Consider the following 18,101-nt stretch of genomic DNA (forward strand, 5'->3'; position numbering starts at 1 on the left):
CGTATAATATACATAATTCGTTATCATGTTTCTAAAATGAATATCGATTAGCTTGAGATCTACTAATAGTGTCTAGGCGAATGAATTCTCATTCACAACCGGGGTGGTTTGTCTTTGCAGAATATCCGTGCATTTGCAAGGTTGTCGCAATTAAAACCTTTTTATCAGGTTATTTTTAAATGCCATATTAATCGAATATTAATGAATATTTAATATTTATCGTATTTATGGCTGTCGTCGGCACAAAGACATAGAAAAGAGAGAAAATGAAAAGATTACAGTCAGTGTATACATTTTCAACAGTCAATACTTTAAACATGTTCACACTTTGATTAGCTTGAAACAACAACACCTCTCATAGACGTTGTAATGGCACATAAATACAGATCGGTTTTTCTCAGATCAGTTCAGCATGTGTTCAGGAGTTCACACAGAGAAGTGTGTGTGTATAACAGAAGATTATTGTCCGCAAACAACAACCACGTCTGCTTCATAAAACCAAATCAAACTCCAAGATCATTAGCATGTGCTTATACCTTCAATAGAAACAGCTCTAGTCACACTTCAGGTAATGTGACCTTCGCATATCATATCTATTCATAACAGCCCGAGACTAAAGTATAGTTTTAATGATATTACAATGTTATCTTATGAGACAGTTATTCAATATGAAGTGTGTGTGTGTGTGTGTTATTTTCTTGTAGGCCAAAGCAGTTTTTCTTTGAGAAGCCACACATGTGGAGAACTGTGTTCCAGTCATGTAGATAAAGAAGTTACTCTATGTGGCTGGATACAGTATTTGAGGTTTGACACATTTACATTGGATTATTCAACATTTTGGATTGTACAAAGATATGTTTTAAGTAGAGCTAAAGATTTATGAACAGCATTTAAGAAGAGAGGGTTATTTTTAATAATGAATTGTTAAAAGTGTGCAATAGTGGGATGTTTATGTGAAAAGTTAATGGTAATTAATTTTTATATTTGAGCTATATGTCTACATACGTTAATCTGGGATTTGTTTTCTCTACTTGACATTGCAGACAGGATCTTTTTGTGATCTTGAGAGACTTCAGTGGATTGGTGCAAATTCTTATCCCACAGGATGAGGTACTGTAGGATGTAGAGCTGCCTAATGATTAGTCACGACTAATCGTTTGCAGAATAAAAGTTTTTGTTTACATATTAAATGTGTGTGTAATGTGTTTAATAATTATGTATGCACACACATGCATGTATACATTTAAGAAATATTTGCATGTGTATAAACATTTGTAGATTTACACATAATTTATTTCATATATAAATATAAATATTTATTATATCAATAGATTTTTTCCTAAAAATTATACATACATGTGTTTGCATTTATATATACATAATATTTGTTGATGTGCTGTGTATAATAATTAGGCAAACAAAAACGTATTCTGCAAACGAATAGTCTTGACTAATCATTAGGCAGCCCTGTGCCGTCTTGTAACTTATATACTTTCTTAAAAATTCAGTTTGAAATGTTATACTTTACTCATATGTGTTGTTTTTCTTTGGCGCTTTAACCCTTTAGTCTGAGTTGAAGAATGCTTTTCTTGGCCTCACAGTGGAGTCGGTCATTATGGTGAAGGGAAAGGTTCGGCGTAGACCAGAGGGACAGGAAAATAAGGTTGTGATCTGTATTAATAATATGTACATAATGAACAATATTGGACATGTTTTTTTCTATGTGTGAAATGGTAATTTTGTCTTCAATATTAGAAAATGTTCACAGGAGAAATTGAAGTCTGTGCTGAAAGTATGGAAGTGTTGAATACCTGCCGAAAACTGCCTTTTGAAATAAAAGACTTTGTCAAGGTAAGTGTCTTTCTGAATATTTAAAGGAAAGTATTACACATTTTATATTTTGTACTGTATATAGTTAGTAAGTTAGCCCCCCCCCCCCCCCCCTAAACATTGCTTCTTAGGTCAGTTGGCAAATGCACTTAATGTTCAAAATGATGTTGCATTAACATGCTTGTTATATAATAAAGATAAACAATTCCAGCATCATGGATGTGACATTTGCAGTCAAAATTTGAAAAAAGCATGTGTTTATATTATGATAAACCCCTGAGTTTAGACATCATAAAAATAACATTCTATTTATGAGTTTTCTATTTTTTAGATGAGAGAAATGTGCCCATGCATGCTTTATGGATGTGACAAAGAAGAGTTTTTGGGAGACAAGATACTTTCTAGAAATTCTAGAATTAAAATGCACAGACCAGAAGCAATAATACCCAACAAATGGAGAAGGGATGGCTCTTTAAATTTTTTTTTATATTTATTTAAATTTTTGTATGCACATTTATGAGGAAGAAACAGCTTTATGAACGATGTGACATTTCTAAATTTGCACTTAACTATGGAAAAAATGCTTTAAAGGGCACATTTCACAAGACTTTTTTAAGATGTCAAATAAATCTTTGGTGTCCCCAGATTACGTATGTGAAGTTTAAGCTCAAAAAACCCCACAGATCATTTATTATAACATTTTAAAATTGCCACTTTGTAGGTGTGAGTTGATCTCTGCATTAAATGGCTGTGTCATGGTTAGATAGTGCAAATTATGGGGCGGTATTATCCCCTGACATCACAGGAGGGGCTAAATTTCAAATTACCTATTTTCTCACTTGCTTGTAGAGAATGGTTTACCAAAACTAAGTTACTGGGTTGTTATTTTTCATGTTTTTTAGGTTGATAGAAGCACTGGGAACAAAAAAAAGTCAGATTTTCATGATATGTCCCCTTTAAAAAACTTTTACAGTGACTTTGCATGGGTATTTAAACCACCAAATATAGACATCTTGGGTAAAAACTTTACAATGTCATGTACATTTGAGATAATTACTTTTAGATTAAAAATCTTAATGGTCTTAAATGGTATTAATTTCCTTTTTTTCTTGTCTTTTACTTTCATCTTTTCTTTTTGATATGGACCTAAAGGTTTGAAATAATGAATAAATGCATGTATGAATGCATAAATGAATAAGTGGATGTTCTTTACAGTCCTGAGAGAGAGAGAGAGAGAGAGAGAGAGAGAGAGAGAGAGAGAGAGAGAGAGAGATTGTAAGATTCATCTTCATAAATAATAATTTCCTCCAAAATGAGAAATAAATATAGCTTTCAATAGATGATTTAGTAATGTTATTCCAGGGATTGAGAGTGAAACATATCCTTGATAGGTTTTATGTTTATATCATATGTTTGCCTTACAGAAATCAGAAGCCCTCCGGATGCAGTACCGCTATCTTGATCTTCGGTCATCCATGATGCAGTACAATTTAAGACTACGGTCACAAATGATGATGAAAATGAGGGATTACCTTTGCAATTTGCACGGTGAGGATTTACACTGACAGTTTAATACTTTCCTCTCTTGTTACAATATATTCTAATAGTTAATGGGCATTGTGTGTGTTTTTAAAGGATTTGTGGATGTGGAAACACCAACTTTGTTTAAAAGAACACCCGGGGTAGGTATTTATGATGTGTAAATTAGATGTTGTTATTATTACTACAACATAACTGTAAGACCAGGGGCCCGATCTTCGTACGTCGCTTACTACATCTGAGACCAAATGACCCATCCGAGATGATTAGTAGTAGTAGTATATTGAATTCTCTGAGATCATTGTGCATTCGTGCACCTCATGAAAGGCAATGCATATTGATAGTAGAGACATTGATCAGCAACGCTATGATTTTCCGGTTGTTACAAAGAAGACCAAAGAACACGCCAAATGTTTTTAACCCCTGCAGTGCTTGAGCTAACGATTGAGGGTTATTTATTGTAAACTTTTTTTATGACACTAAAAATCTTTTAAAAACAGTTAAATGCTGTTTTGTCTGTTTATAACAGCAACCAAAAAAGCATCTCATGTTATGTCCTGGCAATAACTGTCTAAACTGACAAAAAATCTCTAAAGTTTTTAAACCCACAGCCAATGCAACACTTTTATTACTTATAAATAAACTTTATGAATTGTAGTTTATTATAAGATGTTGTTTTCCCCTCTTTTGTGTAGTTATAGATAATGCATCAACACTTTCAGCAGTTCCCGAGAATGTGGTAAATGAATGTTAAAGTTTAAAGTGCAAATGTTTCTGAAATCCTCTCAGATGACAGTCCTTTAGAGAAACTACCTGCAAGTGCCTAAATAAGTTTACTTCAATTGCATTATTGTCACGTACGAAGAACGGGCCTTAGCTATAAAAAGTTAAGATCCATGCTTTATTGATTTTGTTTCTCCAGAATCTATGCTGTTATGCTTTACTTTGTATTTTTACAAAAAAATCAAATAACTCCTACAGCTAATGTGAGAATAATGTGCTGAAGCTTAACAGCAAGAAAACTTTTTGGTTATTCAGAAACAATGCAGAATGATCCTGCAGTCTTACGTGGAACAAGTTTGAATGGAGTTCCCAAATATCAATCGATACGACAGCGGGTGCAGAATATTTCTGCTAGATCAGAACCAGAGACTGTATGACGTGATTCATACTCTTTGTTGTGCTGGAAACTTTATTATTTGTTTGAATGTTCGATTCATATGCATAAGTGCTGGACAAATTATTTATCGAATCCTACTAGAATGTGATTATGGATGGTATTCAGTTCCTGAAACAAACTTTCATCCATCTGTCTTTAACAGCGCTGTAGAAAATACCAGTAGATATTCTTGTTTACTGTATGCACTGTCAAAAAGATTTGTTGTTTCAAGTTAAAAAGTTGATGTGTTCATGCTGGCTTAAAATTTTGAGTTAATTCATTTTAAAAATAGTTGTCAACTTAAAAAAAATAAATGTGGATTCAACTAATATTTTTAAGTTGAATTAACTCAATATTTGAAGGCAGCATGAACATGTATATGCTGCATAACCTTTATTTTTACTTGATAAGCACTTAAAATATTTCTTTATGATGTATTAATTTAGTGATATATAAACAGACAGATGGATAGACAGACAGACAGTAGGTAGATACATTAGGTAGATATATAACATAACACCACCTTTTGGGAGCATGTTGCATTTTATAAATGGTTTATTTATTTAAGTCGGTGTCAGTTGTAATTAAGTCTGACAGAAACTAATGCACACTTGATCAGGTTGTCCTAGTTCACTGAATGTCACTAAGATGTTTTTGGCATGGGATTTTCTCAACCCTGCTAATTTATTTTTGCTCTTTTATTATGCGAGCGAGTCATTTATCAGATTGGCTTGAGATTTTGGCCGCCTCAGTTCTCAGCAAGACGCATATAAATACACAGAGTTTATTCAACCATTACTGTTTCTCTCAGGGTGCCAAAGAGTTTGTGGTGCCATCTGGAGACCCTGGAAAGTTCTACTCTCTTCCACAGAGCCCGCAGCAATTCAAACAGCTCCTCATGGTGGCAGGCATAGACCGGTAAATGTTTTCTTCCATTTCTGTATTTTCCTGACATTCATATACTGTTGTCAGATGCTTGGCAGGTTCATTAAACCTGGCTTTCGCTGACTGACAGCACAATGGAAACAAATCTACATCGTGTTGGCCGACAGCTCTCTCAACGCCAACTCACACAATCAGACCGTATTATTCTTAGCTTTGAACAGCTTTAAAATATGATGTATTTATTTATTTATATGATTATTTATTTAACATTTATAGAAAAAAATGCTTGGATTTCACCCTCTTTTTATAGTTTATAATTCAATGCAGAGATTGTGAGGTGGTGTTAACTTGTATGTCACTGTGCAGATTAGATTAAATATTTGACACCATCGACAATAATAAAAATTGTTGACGTTTTCATTGTCGGTTACTGTAATTGTTCGATCTCATAGGACCTAATATATGATCTGTTGGTTTATTTGGACATCTTAAAAATGCTGGGATAATTTAATATAAGCAAAACAATAGACTTAAACTGAAGGAGAGACCCAAGTCATATCTATAGATCATTAGAACATGTATATCACAAAAATTATAAAGCATGGGCTGTAAGTAGCCTCCCAGCAACATGTTTACATTTGTAAACATTTTTATCGCAGTGGCAGTTTTGCACCAGCACACATTTTACACAAAAGGTAAAGACCTACGCTGCGCCCGAAATGCTTACTTTCTTACTGTATAGTAGGCAAAAAGCAGTAGGCTAGGCGCGTAGTGTGTCAGAATTTATAGTATTCAAAAAACAGTAGGCAAAAAGTACATGGATGACCTGCTACTTCCTGCAAGATTTTCATGCGATGGACACTTACTATACCGTGAACTAGAGGTGAAATGATGATCAGTTTTGCCAATTAATAGGCACCGATTAGGGCTGTGACAGATCACAAAACTCACGGTTCAGATCAAATTACGTTTTTTAAGGCACGGATTGGATAATTTTTTGGATCAGCAAAAAAAAAGGGTGGGTGGGAAAAATCGAATAACAAATAAAGAAATTACAAACATTTATAAAAAAGAACAAAGATGCACATTAAGTAAGGTCTAAAATTAGCATAGGTACATACTTCGAATTAAATAAATAATAACACTGTCTTTATTGTATAAATTAAATATTATTTTTTTTGTCTTGGGTTGTTTGATTAACTTTAATGACACAGACTTAAGTAGGTTAAAGGTACAATTTGTAAGATATTTGCAGTAAAATTTTCAAAAACCACTAGTCCGGTGTTATATATTTTGTCCAGCTGATTACTAACAATATCTATAATGTTTTCAACTACTTGTAAATTATGAGAAAATTGCTGCCCTAAACAGTGACATGGGGCAGTGCAGTCCTTGAATTTGAGGGGGATTTGCACCTGGAAAGTCCTTGAAATGTCCTTGAATTTGAGGTTAACAAAGGTGTGGGAACCCTGGTCGTCCTCTACCATGAACCCCTAGGACAGGAGTTAAACAACCAGTTAATAGGGAGGAAGAAAGAGGCGTTGTTTTATAAAAAAATTCAAATGCAAATCCATATATTATACAGCTGTAGGCAACAGTACTATATGAATACTGATAGAATGAAAGAATTTGGACATATTACATTCACCATGTTGATACATCACATGACATAGGTCTTCATAACAACAACTTAGTCATCAACTGGAATGACATTAACCCTTAAACAGCCAAGAGTGGAAAACGATGAGCAAAAAAATCATTTCATGACATTTTTTGTATCATTTGGACTTATGTAAAAGATATTCATTGGAATTTTAAAAATATTTGATATATTCAGGATTTTATGAGTTGTATCTTCCAGGATACATTACATTGCCCTATAAAGGTATAAAAAAAGGATTAAGTCATCAAAATGTATTTTTTATTTGCAGCAAAATTTATGTGATTCTGACTTCCTCTCTTGCTCTAAAACATGCCATACATATTTTTTTAACAATGCATGTAAATAACCCAACTAAATGTAAGTAGGCCTAACTAAGAATGAGCAGTTTTTAAATGTCTTCTTGGCGTCGTTGGTGCTTTTTCTGCTCCACCTGCAAAAAATATATATTTTTTAGATAATAATAGTTTGGTAAATTATTTAAGAATTGATTAATTTTGCATACTACCTGAACTACCCCTCAATGTAAACTATATGTGTCTATATGTGTTTCATGCAGAGGCCTCTTATTGGCTGCAATTTAGAGGAATGCCTGCCTGGCATGGGGAAAATTACCTACATTTCTTGGTTCTAATACACCACTGTATTATTATTATTTTTTTGTCACAAAAAATTTCATCTTTATCACTTTTCTCAAAATCTGAAGAATTCATTGGTATCGGCTCTATAACTCAAATTCCCTATCATTTCTTATACCATAAATTTAGCTGTTGTGAAGCCGCGAAAGAAAATATCCAGTTAAAATGCTAAGATGCAGTCACCTTAATATACGAATATCAGTTTAACCTGCAAATTTGATCATTAATTACATTTTTCAACTCAAAATACAAAGATAGGCAATATTGTGGTTAATCCCTTTTTTATACCCTCATCAGGCAATGTATCTCAGGGGATTCGTATATTTCAAAATGTGCTAAATAACAATATAAACAACATATTACTGAATTTTCTTCTTCAGCACCTTAAGACAATGTTCACAATTAATATTATCAGTATTAAGATTAATATTCTTTAAAGTAAGATTAATATTCATTTACTTACCACAAAATCTGACTGTCCTGCAAAACTGGTGGCCATGTTGGATTTAGGTCAGGCTGACCAATCGATAAAAAAAAAACTTGAAGCAAATAATGTTACCCACATATTCAAGACAGAACAAGGTTTGATAAGTGATATAAGGATTTGATTAAAAAATCTTTTTTATGCCCCAAACAAGACACTGAAGAGAGCGTATCCCGTGGTGCACATTGCCTGTTTAAGGGTTAAACAACCACATAATATGAATACTGATAGAATGAAAGAATTTGGACATATTACATTCGCCATTGTTGAAACATCACATGACATAGGTCTTCATAATGTTTAATGTCATTCCAGTTGATGACTAAGTTGTTGTTATGAAGACCTATGTCATGTGATGTATCAACATGGCGAATGTAATATGTCCAAATTCTTTCATTCTATCAGTATTCATATTATATAGTACTGTTTTAACGGTCATCAAATTCAGTACTGTTGGTCTCTACACCAGACAAAATAAAATATTTACGATCCAGCCCCAGACGCCAGATCACGTAGGAAAATATAAATTTACTCGTTTAACAGTTAAGAGGTTGATCGATCATTGCTAGAGAAAACAAGCAGCATGCACTGTTATATCAAAATTGCATACTAGCAAGATCCCATAGACCTTGAGCTTCCATAAAAATTCTCTTTATCTATCAGCTCATGAGACAGCTCATGAGGCTTCACAAATATAAGACGAAACAACCATGTAATTAATAAGATATAAAATATAGAAATATAATGAATGACTAAATGAATAAATAATAAAATATAGGAATATAATAATGAATGAATAAACAATAATATAATGATACAAAGGATAATAATACAATTAATTAATAAAAAAAGAATAATCAAATAAACAATTATATGAATAGTTAATAGTTAATAAGATGATTATGATGATTATGTAAATAAATGATTAAAAATAAACTAAAAAAACACAATAATAAAAAACATTCTGCACGTGAGGATCTAAGGTGAGATCCTTCGATACCTACTGTCACAGTATGTGATTTCGGACACAGTGTTAGTTTGCAAAACAGTATTATTGACCACAATATTTTCATTTTGGCATCATGTCTGTTTGAATGAGTAATTGTGCTAAGCCACGTCTGGAGGCGTGAGTTTATGAAAAACCTGTCAAAGGAAAATGATAACGCTATACATGATATTAAAATGTAAGTCAATATTGGCCGCTGGTTATCTCTTGCAATCTTAGGTACTTTCAGCTCGCTCGCTGTTACAGAGACGAAGGCTCCAAACCCGACAGACAGCCTGAATTCACACAGGTAATATATGTGAAGAAGGTCATAAACAAAAACAATGCATCATGCCTGACAATATCTGCATTTCAGTTCTCATGCAGATGAGCTTTTTTTAATGATGTGCCTCATTCATACTCCCACATGTGCTTGGGAGAGCTGCTAATAGGCTTGAATTTTTCAACTCCCGTTTTTCTCCTCTGTACTGACACATAGGTGGATATTGAGATGTCCTTTGTAGACCAAGCTGGTATCATAAGTTTGATCGAAGGCTTGCTTCAGTACTCCTGGCCAGAAGACAAAGGGAAGATCAACGTTCCCTTTCCCTCCATGACTTATGAGGAGGCTATGCGAGACTTCGGGGTGGACAAACCGGATACAAGATTTGGAATGAAGGTGAATGCGTGTTTTTCCTTGTTGCACATCATCTTAGATTAGGTGTGAGACAGGAGCGAGGTTGTTTGCGTGCTGTCTGTCCTTGGCACCACGCTGCGCTGGAACGCTGTTTCCCCACACATCACAGATTCTCATGCAGCGCTCAACAATTAAAAATGAATCTCTCATGATAACAAGTTGTCATGCACCGCTGTGTGTCCTGAATGCATAACTAACCATTGTCATTCTCTCATCTCCTGCTGTTTGACGAGTTTCTGTGTCTTTAATTCGGATGCGCTTTCTTGTAATCAGCTCGTGGATGTCACAGCGGCTTTCCAAGGCACACGGATCGAATTCATCAAGGATGCGCTACTTAAACCCGCAGGCTGCGTTCAGGCCATCTGTGTCCCGGAGGGAACGGTAAGCGTAGAACCTGATGCGTGAAACACTAAAATGTGTTTGATAACCGTGTTTTCATTTGTATGCCACAAGTTAAGTTCAAATCAGTAATCGTTAACTAAAAAGTATTTTCCAAGCATAGGTATAGGATCTATGCATATAAAGTTGTGCATAATATAAAAGTCTCTGTAAACTGGTTATTTCGAGAAGTATCGTGTAAGAAATACAGCTTCCGTCTGCTAACTCTTACAAGTTTTTATATGGTTATGTTTTTATTTATTTATATGGTTTTATAAATCTAAAACATTTCTGCAAGTATACAGTTTTTTTGCACTTCATCAGCTGCTGTCAGGCCTGTGGTGAGGTTGAAGTTGTTTAGTATTTGAAGCCTAACTGTGTGTGGTATTTCATCCACAGAAACACCTGAGGGCCAAAGACTTAGAGTTCCTGAAACAAGCAGTCATGACACAGTATGGTCAGGTTAGTTCGGTCTTTGTTTGCCTGCTCTCCTTAGGCTTTTGGTGTGTTGCAAGACTCATGAAATGTTTATCTGAAAACAAATCAATGAATCTGGGTGATTTTGGTGGTCAAAGCTTCAAGTTAGTGGAACACATCATACTTAACCTGAGGCTGGGCCAGAGCCCACTACAGGGAGCCAGCTCTGCATTGTGTTATGGGCGGTCTATTATAATAGGAATATTTAATGTGTTCTCCATCATGTATCCATATGATGTAGTTTTTGTTTAATGCTTATACTGTAAAAGTTCAGAAAGTACTGTAAAACAGTTCGTAATGTTAGTTTATAAGTAGTTTCTCTTTTTGTAATAATGATTGATGTCATAGCTTTCTTGATAACTTGCTCTAATAATCATTTGTACATTTGCTTATACTTGGGGATTTCAACAATTTCCTTCCCTCCTCAGATCATTCAGGTGTTAAACTTATATGATACCTTTAATAATGCACACTGCAAAAAATGACTTTTCTTCTTAGTATTAGGGATGCGCCGATACCACTTTTTTGGAATACGAGTACGAGTACGAGTACTTGCATTTCAGTACTTGCCGATACCGATACTGAGTACTTAATAAAAAACATGATTCAAATTTACAGGTAACAGCTTTAGTCATATAATTTAACAAAAAAACAAGTGACTAGTTTTCCAGTTTGTTGTAAACTCTGCCTCTTTGGACAACACAAGAGGCATTAACCCCTTACACGCCACTCAAACATAGACATTTCTCAGACCGTGGTATCGATCCCTGGTATCGGGGGACTTTTAACGAGTACGAGTACTTTAGAAAATGTGGTATCGAGGCCGATACCCGATACCAGTATCGGTATCGATGCATCCCTACTTAGTATTTTTGTCTTGTTTTTAGTACAAATATTAAAACATTCTTACATCAAGATGCATTTTCTTGATGAGCAAAATGACCTAGATAAGTCTAATAAAAATAAAATATCAAATTTAAGTGAATTTGTGCATAAACAAGCAAAAAATCTGCCAATGGGGAAAAGCTGTTTTTTCTTGAGTTGTCCCTGAATTTTTCTTGAACTTGTTTTATTTTTCTTGTTTTTTTGAATTAAGTGTTTAACTGTTTTCCCGCCATTGACGAGTTATCTTGCCAATTAAGAGAAAACATTTGCATAAAAAGTGTTCCTGATGAATTTTTATGTTAATCTGAAATATCGTGATTATTACACTTTCCCAATTTATGAAAAATCTGAAGCCAAACGTGTTTTGAGAACATGGATCCATCATGTCTTGTTACCATTGTGCAGGCTGGTGGTGGTGGTGTAATGTTGTGGGGGATGTTTTCTTGGCACACTTTAGGCCCCTTAGTGCCATTTGGGCATCGTTTAAATGCCACGGCCTACCTGAGCATTGTTTCTGACCATGTTCATCCCTTTATGACCACCATGTACCCATTCTCTGATGGCTACTTCCAGCAGGATAATGCGCCATGTCACAAAGCTCGAATCATTTCAAATTGGTTTCTTGAACATGACAATGAGTTCACTGTACTAAAATGGCCCCCACAGTCACCAGATCTCAACCCAATAGAGCATCTTTGGGATGTGGTGGAACGGGAGCTTCGTGCCCTGGATGTGCATCTCACAAATCTCCATCAACCGCAATATGCTATCGTATCAATATGGGCCAACATTTCTAAAGAATGCTTTCAGCACCTTATTGAATCAATGCCACGTAGAATTAAGGCAGTTCTGAAGGCGAAAAGGGGGTCAAACACAGTATTAGTATGGTGTTCCTTATAATCCTTTAGGTGAGTGTATATATATGTACATATACAGTGGTGTTAAAAAAATAGCAGTGCAACATCAGTAACCTGATAAACCACTGTAATTAGTAGTGGTAATATTTCTGCATTGGAAATGATTTACTTACAGATGTAGTAGTGCAACAGAAAAACAACAGAGCCATTGGTATTGATATCCACACTACTTGTTTTGAGTTATATACTTATTAATTAAAAGTGGCTTGATTAAAATAATAGCAGTGTGAAGTTAAATTAGAAAATAAGTTCATTCTGTGAAAATAAACATCTGGTCCTTTTTGTCCTTTATTAAGAAAGAAGAAATGTTTCGCCCATTGTTATAAAATCTATCTGCTGTTGAATTTCTAAGTAAAATGGGCCGCTCCAAACATTGCTCAGAGGAAGAACATACTTTGATTAAATTGTTGATTTAAGGGGGGAAAACATATAAAGAAATGCAGCAAAGTTTAGCATACTCAGCTAAAATGACCTCAAATGCTTAAAAATGGCAACAAAAACTCAAAGCACATGGAAGAGAATAAGCAACTGCTGTTAAAACAGATAGAAGAATAGTTAGAATTCAGTCATTCATCACCTCTAGAAAGATCTGCTCTGCGTCGTGCCTAACAACGCCCCTTAGCTGTTATAAAATGCACTGGTAACCCACTGCTTCTTGGGGTTTATTGCTTTAGTATTGGGATGTTTGTCATACTACCGTGTTGTGCCTATTTATTATATACAAGGGAACATGGATCACTTTGAATACATCGGAATACTTGAAAAGATTATGTTGTCCTTTGCCGAAGAGGAAACACCCCAAAAATGGGTGTTTCAAGAAGTCAACAACCCCAAACACACAAGCAAGAGGGCAAAATCTTGGTTCCTGACAAAAATAATTGAGGTTATGGAGTGGCCAGCTTAATCCCCTGATCTCTACCCCATTGAAAACTTGTGAGGTGAAACGCAGTTTCTGAAACCAACCTACAAGTTGACAGTAACGGTGGATCCTGGGTTGAAATATCTGTTTCTAAGTGCTAGAAGTTGGTTGACTCAGTTTGACACCGATGTGCAGCAGTTATCAACAACAATGGTTATGCAACTAACTATTAATAATTCAATAGTTTAAAGTGAAGTTAAATCTTAAGAAATTTCTTTAGGTGTCTACAGAGAAAAATGTTGACACTGCTATTTTTTTTTGAACAGCTTAATATTTGTTTTCTTAGCTGCCCTTTAAAAGAACACGACAGACTTGTAAATTATGTTTAATGCTTTGATTTGCAATTGAATGTGTCATGTTTTCAATGCATTTTGCACTTTTACTTTTATTAATACACTGCTATTTTTTTGAACACCATTGTATATATTTGACACTTGGCTTCATTTTGGTCTGAGATTGTTGGAGAGACTGACGATTGCTCAAAGGCACAAGTTGTGCACTGTGTTGATTGTGGAAATGGACAACGTAGACAGGTGGAGAAAATGGATAATCATTGCTGTTTTTCCTCCGTGTGTCATGTAGGAGGTGAGCGTGGCTTTGGTGAGGGCAGATGGTTCAATGAAATCCCCTCTCAGCCGACTGCTCTCGGATTCGGCCAGACAACAGCTGCTCCAGATGGCACGGGCCAATGCTGGAGACTTGATCTTCATCACAGCCGGACCCCGGGAGAACACGGTGCGTAGTGCCCAAATCCTGTTTCACACCCATGCAGGTGCCCGTGTAACCACCCTGGATCGGGCTAATATATAAATCATTAGGGTTTGGTAAAGATATATTTATTTAAACTACAGGCATGCTTGGACTTCAAATACATCAAGCCATCTCGGGTTGTATTCTGGTGTCATTTAGGATGTGGATTTTGTTGCTGATTTCAAATTGTAAATATTGTTTATGTTCTACATTAAAACTTTGCTAAAACAACAAAGCTGGTGATGGTGGCCTAAGACTTTTGCACAGTACCCATTTAACTTTGACAATGAAAGGAGAATATAGCCAGCTATTTTTTACTCTGCTCTAATCTCAATCCAACTGTGGTGAAAACTTAAATTCCCAGCACCCCCATTTTACGGTCCTCCAGTACCTTCTCATCAGTTCAGTCATTGTGCCCTGAGGTGATTGATGACTAAGGATTTTTCGAAATATGGCTTTAGAAGAATGCTGACATGATCTAATCACTTTTAAAGAATATTCATCTTTTTCTCGCTTCAGCCCTCGCTCGAGGCCGGTGCAGATGGTGAGCTTGGCACAAAGCGAGACGGCTGCTTAGTCACAAAGCTGAGAGTGGGAGATGGTTGAGAATAACTGTCAGGATTTGTGTGCTGAGGTTGCGGTGTCGGATGGTGATACCGGTGCAAAAAACTAGAGATGTTTGTGCTGAGGGGTATTCATTTGCATGTAGATGCCTTTAAACACCTTATTTAAAAATTTTATTTGTCTGCTGCAGCCCACCACTGTTAAAAAAAAACTCTTTATTGCATGAATTAAAAACAAGGAGAGATGTGTTCAGCTCTATTAGTATTTAGATTTTTGTGTAAAGGTTAGATTCTACTCTCTAGTGAGTAGAGGTCCTTTCAAAGCCATACGTGATTTGCCGTTGAAATGATCGTGATGTTGTAGTGTCTTTATAGTTGTGTTGAGATTTGGTGCTCATGTAGAAAAGGGAGGGAGGTTGAAGGTCCTGATATTATTCCCCCATTCCCAATAATTTTCACTTGCCTACCTGTATGGCCCTGTCCCAAATGGCACACTTGTGGACTTCCTCAAAGTCTACAATTTGATGACATCATGTAGTGCATACCTTAGGGACCGAGGGCGCATCAAAGTCGTATTTTGGGACAGACTCGAGCGTCATGCCGGAAGTGTGCCCATCAGTGAGAACTCCTCCCTTCTGTCATCTGATTGGTCTGACTGCGCTTTCGTAAGGACTTTTGGGTTGGTAAAGTGCGTCAAGCCTGCTGCAGTGCAGGCTGTTTCTCAAGGGTGCAAAGGGGGCACTGATGAGCACACTTCCAAGCATTAACATGACAGATGGGACACCCTACGGACTCGTAGACTAAGCGAGTATGCACAATTAAAGGCCACGAGACCGAAAGTCCACATGGGGACAGGCCCTATAAGGTTTAAAATAAAAATAGCTCTCTTTCATCTCATCTTAGTGCCCTCTCCTTGGGAAACTGAGACTTCAGTGTGCAGACCTGCTTGAGAGCTATGGCGTGCCTGTCCGTGACCCCACCGTCTTTCACTTCCTGTGGGTGGTGGACTTTCCCCTTTTCATACCCAAAGAGGATAACCCAGAGATGCTGGAGTCTGCCCATCATCCCTTCACCGCCCCAGTACCCGATGATTCCCATCTGCTGTACACCAATCCCCATAAGGTTTGTATAGTGTTTTATCATTGCTCTTTTCAATGCAATGTCTTTAAAAGACCTCGCAGAATCAGTTTTAAGAAAGGCTTAAATGACAAATAAATGATGTCATTCAATGTTACTAGACGGTGTATGGTGTATCTTCTTCATCAGGTGCGAGGCCAGCATTATGATTTGGTTCTGAATGGCTGTGAGATCGGTGGAGGCTCCATTCGCATCCACAATGCCCCTCAGCAGCTGTACGTCCTGGAGTCGATCCTCAAGGTAATGGAAGCAAAGAGTGAAAAATAACCCACTGGGCAGAGATCATTTAATGCTACTCCAGCAAAGAGTAAAAGCGCCTGCATTGGACATTTCCAATAGCACCATTTTCTTATTTGTGACTCCTACGTAACGCCCCCACACCTCCGACCACTAACCGCTTGGTAGCCGAGCCATCCATTAGGCTATATTTAACCATCTTTTAAAAAAATGCTTTCGATCTTAAAAGCCAAGGGAAAGAAAAGTTGTTTTATACTGAAGCACTATAGATTTGTGCATTCTGTACATGCAGAGACCATGAACGATTCCCTTTCAAGCTGAGAAGGCTGCAAGGTCTACTAGGCAATTCATCTGATCATTTGTTTTCTATTTGTGTCTGTGTTACAGGAAGACCCTTCCCTTTTGGCCCATCTGTTGGAGGCTCTGGAGTCCGGGGCTCCTCCGCACGGCGGTATCGCGTTAGGTGAGCGAGCATTCGATGCATTTTACCTTGGACGCCGTCAAGGTTGTGGAGGTACCACTGTGACCGAAGCAGCTGTTGATTATAATCTCCTATTGGTTAAAGTGGAACGGTCACGGTCAGAAGCTGAAATTGCTGGCCGTGTCTACAATGTGTAAACTGATGCATGAAGTGCCCTTGAATTTTGGTTTCTTTTTGATCTGTTTTATTTTGTGATGCACAAATTGCAATGTTCATTCATTTGTAGGTTAGGAGTATAAAACATAACATAAAAAATTGATGCATACATTATGAAATGGCTCATTTTATTTTGCAGGGCTGGATCGACTGATCTCCATCATTGTAGGAGCTCCCAGTATAAGGGACGTCATTGCTTTTCCAAAATCGTTCAGAGGCCACGACCTCATGAGTCACGCTCCAGACTTTGTCTCCGAAGATGACTTAAAGCCCTACCATATATCAGTGATCTGGCCCAACGTGGATACAAAGGGTCAGCAGGATAATTCAGCTTAAGCACTTAAACTGTATATATGAGGATGTTTGCGATTTCCGTGAGGACTATGTGCTTGCTGTTTATGTGGGCTTTTTCATTAGTGCAGACAAATCAAAAGTCAACAGATCGATCATAGGTCCTCATCAAAGCTGTATTTAGTGTTTTCAAGTTTAAATCTTTTAAATTAAAATATTTCAAATCTTTAAAGCAGCTGTCCTGGCATTTAATGACACCTATCTGATGATGGTTGTACCCTCGCATTGTTGTGTTTAAGGGTTAGGTTTAGGAAAGACTATTCTTATGTTTATTAGGGAGGTTGCAAAATCTATCAGGGTAGCACAAATTGTCCAGCCCCACTATTGGATATTGAGAGTGCCTGAATATTTCAGTAGGGGGCAGTGTTGTTCCACTGCAACTGTTTACACTCATTTCCCCCCTTCAGATGCCTTGCGGCGTAAGCATACCATATCTTGCATTCTTCCACATACCGAATAAAGCTATATTTCAGTTTTCCTCAGTGATGCCTTATCTGCAAAACCAGAGGCTCATTTTTCATGCCCGGGTACATCTACTCATTACATCCGGTGTTATTTTAAAGCAGACCTTTGCTTCGGAGCAAAAAAACGGCCACCCGGCTGTAAACACAGTGTTGTGTGTGCGACATACAGCTTTTGCTGGTTTTCCTAATGATAAGTTAAGTACGCACTCGCCGCTTGTTTACACGACCGGGTGTACTTTGAAGTACCAGCCCACGTCGACAGCAAAGCAGGTAGATGTTTATATTAATGCTTTAAAGAAAAATGTACGCTTTCAGAAAAAATGGCCCTGAGCTGTCAAAAGGGCAGGACAATTTTAAAAGCTCTTAAAGGGACACTTTTTTTAATATATGCTAATTTTCTAGCTTCCCTAGAGTTAAACATTTGATTTTTACCGTTTTGGAATCCATTCAGCCGATCTCCGGGTCTTGCGGTTCCACTTTTAGCATAGCTTAGCATAATCCATTGAATC

General features: G+C 36.6%; 1 protein-coding gene across 1 annotated transcript; it reads left to right on the forward strand.

The window, feature by feature from the left end:
- The first annotated feature begins 93 nt into the window (after positions 1-93).
- On the forward strand, positions 94-17,236 carry dars2 (aspartyl-tRNA synthetase 2, mitochondrial). The gene is made up of 17 exons (XM_065276606.2): positions 94-568; positions 705-804; positions 1,044-1,110; positions 1,568-1,663; positions 1,756-1,851; positions 3,255-3,378; positions 3,466-3,512; positions 5,340-5,446; positions 9,421-9,490; positions 9,680-9,859; positions 10,151-10,258; positions 10,655-10,717; positions 14,036-14,188; positions 15,670-15,888; positions 16,033-16,143; positions 16,528-16,603; positions 16,917-17,236. The coding sequence occupies exons 1-17, from the start codon at positions 370-372 to the stop codon at positions 17,111-17,113; spliced, it is 2,013 nt and encodes a 670-aa protein (XP_065132678.1). The 5' UTR covers positions 94-369; the 3' UTR covers positions 17,114-17,236.
- Positions 17,237-18,101: the final 865 nt, after the last annotated feature.

This window comes from Paramisgurnus dabryanus, chromosome 6 (genome assembly GCF_030506205.2).
Source record: "Paramisgurnus dabryanus chromosome 6, PD_genome_1.1, whole genome shotgun sequence".
Taxonomy (NCBI): domain Eukaryota; kingdom Metazoa; phylum Chordata; class Actinopteri; order Cypriniformes; family Cobitidae; genus Paramisgurnus; species Paramisgurnus dabryanus.

What these genes read in the sequence shown, in the direction of transcription:
- dars2 (XM_065276606.2), top strand. Translation starts at nt 370, where the DNA reads ATGGCACATAAATACAGATCGGTTTTTCTCAGATCAGTTCAGCATGTG. An exon ending in CAGAGGGACAGGAAAATAAG is followed by an intron (nt 1,664 to 1,755) that starts GTTGTGATCTGT and finishes CTTCAATATTAG; the next exon opens with AAAATGTTCACAGGAGAAAT. An exon ending in TTACCTTTGCAATTTGCACG is followed by an intron (nt 3,379 to 3,465) that starts GTGAGGATTTAC and finishes GTGTTTTTAAAG; the next exon opens with GATTTGTGGATGTGGAAACA.